The following is a 12,614-nucleotide window of genomic DNA, read 5'->3' as shown; positions in this document are numbered from 1 at the left end:
CCTGGGTCCTGAATAACCAGCAGCAATACCCACGTTCTATGTTGAGGGTCTTAGGTGAGCCTCTGAGACTTGCTGGCTTCAGGTGAAACACAGCACATTACCAGCTGCGGTGGCTAAAGGGCAAAACTCTTATGTTAGAGAAAAGCACAGGGAAAAGTAAATGGTACTTTGCCTTGTACCTTAGGAACTAACACAGTCACAGGTGGATGGAGCACCAAGTGGGGTCTTGGGATCCCCAATTTTAGGACTTGACTCTTGGATGGCATTTCTGAACCTACCCTAGGCCAGAGGGAAGCCCACTCCCCTGAAGGGTGAGTCCCAGGCCAGGCAGCACTCACCATAAGCTTACTTAAGAGCCCTTAGGCCTTAAGGGATCATCAGCTGTAGTCTGGCAGTACTCCCCATGGCCTTTGATGGCAGTGGCTATGAGGTGAGGCTCTTCTGCCTTTGGAAAAGGGAGGGAAGAGTGGGAAGGACTGCATATTGTGTTTTGAGTGCCAGCTCAGCCAAAGTACAATAGAACACTAAGTAGACTTCTAAGGTTTTTAACTCTAGTCCCTAACTCCTGTATAGCACCTCTGGACCCAGCAGGGGCATGAGGGAACTCGTCATCCAGAAGGGAAGAACACATGCCTAGCTGGCTTTGCCACCTGCTGATTGTAGAGCCCCAGGACTTTAGGCGAACACAGGCAGTAACCAGTGAGTGCATACAGCAGGCTGTAGGCAAGATCCAATGTTGTGCTGGCTTCATGTCTGACCAGCACAGTCATACTGGTGGTGGCCACAGTGGTACTTTTGTCACTCCACCCCCAGCTTTAAGTGGCCCAGAACAGAGAGAGAAATTTTGTTTGTTCGGGAGAAAATAAGGTAAGAGAACAATAGTCTCTGCCTGGTAATCCAGAATTCTCCCAGACCTTGTCCAAGACCATCAAGGCAGTCCCTCTATGAGTTTGTAAGTAAAGTGTTACTGGGCTTAGGGTCCCCTCTATAGCAGATACAACTAATACCATAACATCCAAGTCCCAAGTCCTTTCAAACATCTAGAAAGTCTTCCCAAGGAGGACAGGTACCAACAAGCCCAGACAGTGGGGGCTACAATAAATACCTAACTGATCAATGCCCAGATAATGAAGAACATCTATTAGCATCAACACCATCCAGGAAAACATGACCTCATCAAATGAAATAGATAAGCCACCAGGGACCAATCCTGGAGAAACAGAGATATGTGACCTTTCAAACAGAGAATTTAAAATACCTGTGTTCACGAAACTCAAAGAAATGCAAGATAACAAAAAGAAGAAATTGAGAATTCTATTAGGTGAATGTAACAAAGAGACTGAAATAATTGAAAGGCATCAAGGAGAAATTCTGTAGCTGAAAGATGTAATTCGCATATGGAAGAATGCATCAGTCTTTTAATAGCAGAATTAATCAAGCAGAAGAAAAAATTAGTGAGCTTAAAGACAGGCTATTTGAAAATACGCTGTCAGAAAAGACAAAAGAAGAAGATTAAAAACAATGAAGCACATCTACAGAATTTAGAGAATAGCTACAAAAGTGAAAATCTAAGAGTTCGTGGCCTTAAAAAGGAAGAAGTGAAACAGATAAGGGTAGAAAGTTTATTTGAAGGGGTAACAACACGAAACTTCTCAAACTAGAGAAATATATCAATATCAAAGTACAAGAAGGTTATAGAACACCAAACAGAATTAAACCCAAAGAAGACTACATCAAGGCATTTAGTAATCAATCAAACTCCCAAAGATCAAGAATAAAGAAAGGATCCTAAAAGCAGCAAGGGAAAAGCAACAAATCACATACAATGGAGCTCCAATACATCTGGCGGCAGACTGTTCAGTGGAAACCTCATGGGCCAGGAGACAGTGGCATGACATATTTAAAGTGCTGAAGGAAAACAACTTTTACATTTGAAATGTATATATATCCTAAAATGTATATATTTGAAGTGTATATATATCCTACAAACATGAAGGAGAAATAAAGACTTTCCCAGACAAACAAAAGCTGAGTGATTTCATCAGCACCAGACCTGTCCTAAAAGAAATGCTAAAGGGAGTACTCCAAACAGAAAAAAAAAATGACATTAATCAGCAATAAGTAATCACCTGAAAACACAAAACTCACTGGTAACAGTGAGTACACATAAAAACACAGAATATTATAACACTGTAACTGCAGTGAGTAAAATACTCTTATCCTACATAGAAAGACTAAACAATGAACCACTCAAAAATAATAACAACTTTTCAAGATGTTGACAGTAAAATAAGATATAAATACAAACAATAACAAGTTAAAAAGCAGATGGATGAGGTTAAGGTACAGAGTTTTTATTAGTTTTCATTTTGCTTGTTTATTTGTTTATGCAAACAGTGTCAAGTTGTTATTAGGTTAAAATAATGGGCTATAAGGTAGTTTTTGCAAGATTCATGGTAACCTCAAACCAAAAAACATACAATGGATACACAAAAAATAAAAACTAAAAAACTATATCATATCACCAGGAAAAAAAATGACCTTCACTAAAGGAAGACAGGAGGGAAAGAAAGAAGGAAAAGAGGACCACAAAAAGTGTCAAGTTGTTATCAGCTTAAATAATGGGTTATAATGTACTATTTACAAGTCTCGTGGTAACCTCAAAACAAAAAAACAAGATACACAAGAAATAAAAACCAAGAAACTAAATCATATCACCTTCACTAAAGCAAGACAGAAAGAAAGAAGGAAGAGAAGAACACAAAACAACCAGAAAACAAATAATAAAATGGCAGAAGTAACTCCTTACTTATCAATAATAGCTTTCAATGTAAATAGACTAAACTCTTCAATCAAGAGAGTGGCTGAATGGATGCAAAAAAAATACTCAATAATCTGTTGCCTACAATAAACATATTTTACCAATAAAGACACATGTAGCCTATGATAAAGGAATGGAAAAAGATATTCCATGCAAATGGAAACCAAAAAAGAATAGGAGTAGCTATACTTACATCAAACAAAATAGATTTCAAGACGAAAAACAAAGAATAGACAAAGAAGGTCACTCTATAATGATAAAGCGGTCAATTCAGCAAGAAGATATAACAGTTTTAAACATATGTATACACCCAATAATGAAGCATCCAGATATATAAAGCAAATATTATTATTAGAGGTAAAGAGAGAGATAGGCCCCAATAAAGTAATAGCTGGAGATTTCAACACTGCACTTTCAGCTATGAACAGATCTTTCTTCGAAGAAAATCAACAAAGAAACATGGGACTTAATCTGCACTATAGACCAAATGGATCTATCAGATATTTACAGATAATTTCATCCAACAGCTGCAGAATACACATTATTTTCCTCACCACATGGATCACTCTCAAGTATAGACCATACGTTAGGTCACAAAGCAAGTTGTAAAACATTGAAAAAAACTGAAATAATATAAAGCATCATCTCTGACCACAATGGAATAAAACTAGAAATTAATAACAAGAGGAATTTACAAATACATGGAAATTAAACAATATGCTCCTGAATGACCAGAGGGTCAATGAAGAAACTAAGAAGGAAACTGAAAATTTTCTTGAAACATGATAATAGAAACACAACATACTAAAACCTATGGGATACAGCAAAGCAATACTAAGAGGGAAGTGTCTAGCTATAAGTGCCTACATCAAAAAAAGAGGAAAAACTTCAAATAATCTAATGATGCATCTTAAAGAACTAGAAAAGGAAGAGCAAACCAAAACCAAAATTAATAGAAGAAAATAAGAAAGATCAAAACAGAAATAATAAAATTGAAATGAAGAAAACAATAAAAAAAAGACTGATGAAACAAAAGGTTGATTTTTGAAAGGTTAAACAAAATAGAAAAACCTTTAGCCAGACAAACTAAGAAAAAACAGAGAAGACACACAAAAAAATTCAATCAGAAAGGAAAAGGAGACATTTCAAAGGATACTGCAAAAATTCAAAGGATTATTAGTGGCTACTATGAACAACTACATGCCAATAAACTGGAACATCTAGAAGAAATAAAAAATTCCTACACAAATACAACCTACTGAGATTGAACTGGGAAGAAATCCAAAACCTGAACAGACCAATAACAAGTAATGTTATTGAAGGTATAATAAAAAGTCTCACAATAAAGAAAAGCCTGGGGTCTGATGGCTTCACAGCTGAATTCTACCAAACATTTAAAGCAGAACTAATACCAATCCTACTCAAACTATCCTGAAAAATAGAGGAGAAGGAAATATTTCCAAACTCATTCTACAAGGCCAATATTACCCTGATATTAAAACAAGACAAAGACACACACACCCAAAAAAAAAAGAAAGAAAAGAAAAAAAAAGAAAGAAAACTAGCCAGGTGTGGTGGCTCACCCCTGTAATCCCAGCACTTTGGGAGGACAAGGCAGTCAGATGCCAAGGTCAGGAGATCTAGACCATCCTGGCTAACATGGTGAAACTCCATCTCTACTAAAAATCCAAAAAATTAACCAGGCGTGTTGGCACATACCTGCAGTCCCAGATACTTGGAGGCTGAGGCAGGAGAATCACTTGAACCCGGGAGGTGGAGGTTGCAGTGAGCTGAGATTGTGCCACTGCACTCCAGCCTGGGTGACAGAGCGAGACTCCATGTCAAAAACAAACAAAGAAAACTACAGGCCAATATCTCTAGTGAATGTTGGTGCAAAATACTAGCAAACAAAATTCAACAGTACATCAGAAAGATCATTCATAACCAAGTGGGATTTATCCCCCTGGAATGCAAGAATGGTTCAACATATGCAAATCAGTCCATGTGATGCATCATATCAATAGAATGAAGGATAAAAATGATCTAATCATTTCAATTGACAGTGAAAACGCATTTGATAAAATTCAAGATCCCTTCATAATAAAAACCCTCAAAAAATTGGGGATTGAAGGAACATAACTCAACCTAATAAAAGCCATATATGACAGACCCACAGCTAGTATCATACTGAAGGGGGAAAATTGAGAGGCTTTCTTCTAAAATCTGGAACACAATAAGGATGCCCACTTTCACCACTGTTATTGAACACAGTCCTGAACGTCCTAGCTAGAGCAATAAGAAAAAAGAAAGATATAAAGGGCATTCAAATAGGAAAGGAGGAAGCCAAATTATCCTTGTTTCCAGATAATATGATCTTATATTTGGAAAAACCTAAAGACTCCATAAAAATCTTAGAACTGATAAATTCAGTAAAATTGAAGGATACAAAATCAACATACTAAAATCAGTAGCATTTCTATATGCCAATAGTGAAAAATATAAAAAAGAAATTAAGAAAGTAATCCCATTTATAATAGCCACACATAAAATTAAATACCTGGGAATTAACCAAAGAAGTGAAAGATCTCTATAATGAAAACTATAAAACACTAATTAAAGAAATTGAAGAGGATACCAAAAATGCACTGGAAGAATCAATTCATGGATTGGAAGAATCAATATTGTTAAAATGTCCATATCACCCAAGGCAGTCTACAGATACAATGCAATCTCTCTCAAAATAACAGTAACATTTGTCACAGAAACAGAAAAAAAAATTAAAATATATATGGAACCACAAAAGACCCAGAATAGCCAAAGCTATCCAAAGCAAAAAGAACTGAAGGAATGACATTACCTGACTTCAAGGTATACTAAGGAGCTACAGTAAGCAAAGCAGCATAATACTGGCATAAAAACAGACACATAGTCCAATGGAACAGAACAGAGAACTCAGAAACAAATCGACACAGCTACAGTGAATTCATTTTCGACAAAGGTGACCAGAACATATACTGGGGAAAAGACAGATTCTTCAATAAATGGTGCTGGGAAAACTGGAGATCCATATGCAGAAGAATGAAACTAGAGCCTATCTCTTGCCATATATAAAAAGCATATGGTATAAAGACTTAAATCTAAGACCTCAAACTATGAAACTACCAGAACAAAACATTGGGGAAAAATCTCCAGGACATTGGTCTGGGCCAAAATTTCTTGGACAATACCCTGTAAGCACAGGCAACTAAAGCAAAAACGGACAAATGGGATTACAACAAGTTAAACAGCTTCTGCACAGCAAAGGATACAATCAACAAAGTGAAGAGAAAACCCATAGAATGGGAGAGAATATTTGCAAACTACCCATCTAACAAAGGACTAGTAACCCAAATATATAAGAAGCTGAAACAATGCCACAGAAAAAAAATCTAATAATCCAATCAAAAAGTGGGCAAAATATTTGAAGAGATATTTCTCAAAAGAAGACATACAAATGACAAACAGGCACATGCAAAGGTGCTCAAAATCATGGATCATCAGAGAAATGCATATCAGAACTGTAATATCACCCCAGTTAAAATGGCTTATATCCAAAGACAGGCAATAACAAATGTTTGTGAGGATGTGGAGAAAACAGAACCCTTGTACACAGTTGGTGAGAATGTAAATTAGTACAAGTACTATGGAGAAAAGTTTGAAGGTTCCTCAAAACACTAAAAATTGAGCAACCGTATGATCCAGCAATTCCATGGCTGGGTATAAACCTTAAAAATAGGACACTGGTATATCAAAGAGATACCTGCGCTCCTATGTTGCAACAATGTTTACAATAGATAAAATTTGGAAGCAACCTAAGTGTCCATTACACAGGGGTCCCCAACCCCTGGGTATGGACTGGTACCAGTCTATTTCCTGTTAGGAACCGGCTGCACAGCAGAAGGTGATCAGCGGGTGAAAAAGCATTAAGGCCAGAGCTCTGCCTCTTGTCAGATCTGTGGTGGCATTAGATTCTCATCGGAGCTCAAACCCTACTGTGAACTACACATGTGAGGAATCTAGACTACGCACTCCTTATGAGAATCTAACTAATGCCTGATGATCTGAGGTAGAATAGTTTCATCCACAAACTATACCCCACCACCACCCCATCCGTGGAAAAATTGTCTTCCCCAAAACTACTCCCTGATGCCAAAAATGTTGGGGACTGCTGTATTAACAGATGAATGGATAAAGAAAATGTGGTATATATTTTTTATGGCATTCATCCATAAAAAAGAATGAGATCCTGTCATTTGCAACAACATGGATAGAACTGGAGATCACTATGTTAAGTGAAATATGACAGGCACAGAAAGACAAACATCGCATGTTCTCACTTACTTGCGGAATCTAAAAAGCAAAACAATTGAATTCATGAACATAGACAGTAAAAGGATGGTTACCAGAGGCTGGGAAGGGTAATGGGGTGCTGGGGAGAAGGTAGGGATGATTAATGGGTACAAAAACAATAGTTAGAGGGCTGGAGGGCAGGGGGTATAGTTAAGGGGTGCAAAAAAATAGGAAGAATGAAGAAGACCTACTATTCGATAGCACAATAAGGTGACTATAGTCAGTAGCAACTTAATTGTACATTTTAAAATAACTTGAAATAACTTAAAGAGTGTAATTAGATTCTTTGTAACACAAAGGATAAATGCTTGAGCAGAAGGTTACCCTATTCTCCATGAAGTGATTATTTCACATTGCATGCCTGTATCAAGATATTTCATGTACCCCATAAATATATACACCTACTATGTACCCACAAAATTAAAAATTGAATTCTTTTTAATTAAAAACTTTTAAAAATGCCCAGGCATGGTGGCTCACGCCTGTAACCACAGCACTTTGGGAGGCTGAGGCGGACAGATCACGAGGTCAGGAGTTTAAGACCAGCCTGGCCAACATAGTGAAACTCCATCTCTATTAAAAATACAAAAAAAAAAAAAAATTAGCTAGGCGTGGTGGCGGGCCCCTGTAGTCCCAGCTACTTGGGAGGCTGAGGCAGGAGAATTGCTTGAACCCAGGACACAGAGGTTGCAGTGAGCCGAGATCACACCACTGCACTCCAGCCTGGGCAACACAGCAAGACTCTGTCTAAAAAAAAAAAAAAAGAAAAAAAAATCAGATAGTTGCACAACACTGTACATAGTTAAGTGTCTGTTATGTGGGTTTCACTTTGCTAAAAAGTCATTCTCAAGAATTGGAGTTATGGTTAGAAGCATTATATAAATGCCAACAGAAATATATTAAGTAAATTACAGAATGAACTAATTACATATGGGCATGAAAATATGTTGGAAAATATATCTAAAATAATTTTCATAAAAGTAAAATAAAACATACCACAATTTTATATTAAATACACGACAGTTTACAGAGACACACAAATTGTAATGTGAATGAAAACATCTCATAGTATATTTTTTCTTCAAATTATGCAATCAATACATTAACACACATAACCTATCTGACACATGCACTTTCTCCAATAAAATGTATGGCCACGGAAAATTCAGTACTAAAACACTTTAGAAAGAGCTTATCTTGAAAACCTTGGTCTTTTTAGAAATATAAAATTAAAAAACACTATGACTCTAGTATGTAGACCGTAAATTTTGTGGATTCCACTTGGCCCATAATTACTGCACCTTATGTATCCACTGGACACAGCACTAAGCTGTGGCTTTTAGGTGAGAACAACTGGATCTTCCTGGTCCATATTAACATAACTCCTGCATTAACAGTTAAGAGCGAGGTTTAGGAATGAGACATTTTCTTACTCTAACTAGCAATATGATCTTGGGTATTTTAGGTAACTTCTTTGTGCATTAAATATTTGTGTCCACATGTAAAATGAGGATCAAAGTAATACCATACAGTTTTGTAAAGCTAATATAAAATAATGACAATAAAGCTATTAGTACAGTGCCTAGGATATAAAAAATGTTAAATGTGAGCCAATGCATCTGTATTAGAGCTTCAAATGGATCAGAGCACTGCATAACACAAAACTTCCATTCACCTATCTTTATTTGTCACCCAACATACTACAGTAGGCCCTCCTTATCCATGGGTTCCACATCTGTGAACTCAACCAACAGCAGATCAAAAATATTCAGAAAAAAATCCCCCAAATTCCAAAATGTAAAATTTATATTTGCCATGCACCAAGTATACTTTGAATCCATGTGAATGAAGTGAAATATAGGCATTGTATTAGGAATTACAACTAAAGATGATTTGAAGTACACAGGAGGATATGCATCAGTTATATGCAAATACTACACCACTATGTAAGGGACTTCACCATCTGCAGATGTTGGTACACAGGAAAGGTCTTGGAATTAATCCGCATGGATACCAAGGTACAACTGTATTAGCTGCACAATTTTGTTGACTCAAATGTTGAATCAGTTCATCATTCCCCATGTGTCTCAACTCTGAGTGCATATTAGTCACTTGGGAAACATTTAAAAAGAACAATTACCTAAGAATCACCCTACAACCACAACCCAGATAATGATTTAATTGTTTTAGAAAGTAGCCCAGACATCCATATTTTTAAAAGCTTTCCAGCTGGTTCTAATATGCAGCTAGTGTTAAAAAAAAAATTATCTAACCAGTCAGGCTCCACTCCCTCAAATTCCTCACATCTTCACAGCCAAAAACATATTTCTGTGGGTGCTATGTAGGCAAACTCCATTTAGAGACGGTAGATTAAAAATTTTAAAGACAAGTTCCAATCTAGAGATAATGAAGGATTTCTATTAAATTCTACTTTAAAAGGAAATTATATTTAAAGGCCAAATATTATTTACAAAGTAGGAGAAAGAAGTGGCAGAATAGAGAGGAAGATGGAGGAAAGTAGCGTTTAGTAAACAAGAATGTGATGATTATGGCTAGCATTTATAATGCTCTTTTTTATGTGCTTCAATTCCTAAGGCCTATATTACATAAAATCTCATTTGACCTTTACAACAACTCAGTGAATTATTATCATCTCCATTTTACATATGGGAAAAATAAGACACTGAGAGGTTAATGAACCAAGGTCATACATTTGAACAGTGACAGAGTTGGGATTTCAGCCCGGATTTGGTTCCAAACCCATACTCTCCTAAATACTACTCTATACTACCACCCTGTGCAATAAAAATCTTACCTGATGTAAGTTAAACACATTTAACTTTTAATTATTATTTCTGAAGTCAAAACAATAAATTATTACTTATTAAAAAACTATCAGCAATGATTATTTTTGAATAGTGAGATAGTAAGTATTTTTTCTTTTATTTATCTGTATTGGAGAAATTACAATAAGAAACATGCATTCATTTTGAAATAAGAAAAAGGAATATTTTTGAATCAAGCATATTACAGAATTTTTATAATTCACAGTTTCTAATATGTATTACTTTAGAAAACATACTAAAACTGAGTAAAAAAATTTCTGTAGTAGTATATATTCTCCACAACAGGCGCTGCTTTCTTAATTATCTTTTCCTTAGTAAAAATACACCAAAATTTGCTTAAAAGAAACTTACCTGTGCACTGTCCACCATTGGTTGGATCTCCATAATAACCTGGCATACAGTCTTGACACTGCTTTCCTGTGGTGAGATTTTTACACTGTTCGCACACATTATTATTGATGCAAGTGCTATGTCCATTACACTGGCAAGCTAAAGGAAACAGTAAAAAGCATTACAAATATCTAACATAATATCAAGTATAATAGCTATCAAAACAAAGAATGTATCTTAAAAAGCTGGATTGTAAAAATGTCCAAAGAGCATCTTCCAAGTTTTGTTTAAAAATTAATAACACAATAGCTCAAAGTTTTGTGCAAGACAGTGTGTACCATAAATCATGTGTTGAAATTTTACCTTAACCTCTTTACAATGCCATGGTTAAAGATGAACTGGAACATAAAAGTTATAGCTAAAGAGGGAATAATCTTTAGCATAATCCTTAAAAATTCATAAGAATGGTATGTCTGTTAAGTTATATAAACACAAGGCTAAATACTATAACTTTGATAAAGAATGCTAAAATTCATCTTAATTATATTAACACATGATAATAAAGAATCATCAATATAGAAAATAGTATGGCAATAGATTCTAACCAGAATAAACTAATAGTAAAATTAATAACAATAGTACTTTTGAGCCAGACGTGGTGGCTCACGCCTGTAATCCCAGCACTTTGGGAGGCCGAGGTGGGCAGATCACTTGAGGTGAGGAGTTTGAGACCAGCCTGGCCAACTTGGTGAAACCCCGTCTCTACTAAAAATACAAAAAAATTAGCTGGGCATGGTGGTGCATGCCTGTAATCTTAGCTACTTGGGAGGCTGAGGCAGGAGAATTCGCTTGAACCTGGGAGACAGATGTTGCAGTGAGCCGAGATCGTGCCACTGCACTCCAGCCTGGGCAACAGAGCAAGACTCCGTCTCAAAAAAAAAAAAAAAAGTACTTTTGAATTAATTTGCATAAATGTGTATCTTCTTTAGATAAGAAAAACTTCAAGATTTAACTGAAAGTCTATTTAAGTTTGAACTAAACAGAATGAAATATAAAGTATGAGATTGTTTATATATCTGTGTAACTGAGACTTCCATGTTTCGATGTTAATATTACAGCAGAATATAAAAATTTCAGAATAAAGTTCATATACGAAAGGCTCATGCTCTTTGTGCCTATTTGGGACATAAAATTAACTTAGTCTGGTAACTGCTTGGCCAAAAATCATCTTAATTGTCACCCTCATGATTATTTTTACTTATTACAACTATGATAGCAACTAGCATTTAACTGAGCTCTCTCTCACTCCATGAGGAAAGCCAATATTCTGCTGATGCCAATTGTTTGTAGTTGGTATCTGTTCTGATTGGTAAGTGTACATAAGCATCAATTTTTAAACACTGTAAACACCATGCCTTGGCCAGACAGAGGACCAAATTGTACATATGAATTTTATTATTTAATCTTCAAAACAATGCTATGTGGAAGTTGCTGTGTTCAGGACTGATTCTAAGATGGAGAAATCTGGGTTAAGCAACTACACAAAGTCACACAGCTAATCAATGACAGAAACAAATATGTATATGGAACACTAAATGTAAAAAAAAAACAGATATTAAATAGCATGTAAAACTGCCTCTTATATTCAGAAAATCTGAAAGTGAGAGGAATTCCCAAGAGGCTAGCATAGGATCATCAAAATGAATTAGCATGTGAAGAAACAGACAAACAAAAGAGTAAAACCAAATACTTTACAGAAATTCTTAGAGGTGCAAGTCTATTGTAACACATTATAGAAAGAATATGCAGTTATGAAAAAATGCTCATCATCCTCTTTATGAAATTGAGAAAAATTATAATGTTTTTAAACTCCATATTACATTATGAAACAATTAGAAAATTTAATAGCAAGGAATAATGTTCATGACAAATTAAGAGAAGCAATTAATACAGAGCATTATATTTAGAAAGATGGCAATGTTAAATTCAAGGAAGCAGAGCAAACAGCAAAATAGGTTTCTCCAACAATTATACTCATGAAGAAACATCAATTTGAACAACCACTCACACATATAATTGCCTTCACGAGGGCTAAAAAAAACCTGAATGCACAAGTAAGGCTGTGAAGCCTCTCCAGACTACAGACTAGTAAAAGTATGGTTGGATGGTAAGAGAATCAGTTTTCTGTGACCACAATACCCCATCCCCAAGCCCTTAGAGTACTATAC

At 35.7% G+C, this 12,614-nt stretch overlaps 1 protein-coding gene across 11 annotated transcripts in view; it reads right to left on the bottom strand.

Moving 5' to 3' along the window:
- The window catches only part of ATRNL1 (attractin like 1), an 853,639-nt gene that overhangs the window by 598,525 nt on the left and 242,500 nt on the right, over positions 1 to 12,614 (bottom strand). For 10 of the 11 annotated variants that reach the window (XR_010147020.1, XM_016919435.4, XM_016919431.4 and 7 more), the window contains exon 19: positions 10,408 to 10,545. The exons of the other annotated variant lie outside the window; for it this stretch is intronic. Coding sequence is in view for 9 of the 10 variants with exons in the window: in XM_016919435.4 (XP_016774924.3) it covers positions 10,408 to 10,545 (138 nt within the window). In the remaining variant the exon portion in view is untranslated. The remainder of the gene's footprint in view (positions 1 to 10,407; positions 10,546 to 12,614) is intronic. 11 annotated transcript variants of the gene reach the window in all.

The sequence above is a fragment of the Pan troglodytes genome, chromosome 8 (assembly GCF_028858775.2).
Source record: "Pan troglodytes isolate AG18354 chromosome 8, NHGRI_mPanTro3-v2.0_pri, whole genome shotgun sequence".
Lineage (NCBI taxonomy): Eukaryota > Metazoa > Chordata > Mammalia > Primates > Hominidae > Pan > Pan troglodytes.
Note: the sequence above shows the minus strand (reverse complement) of the source record. Positions and strands in the feature narration are given on the sequence as shown.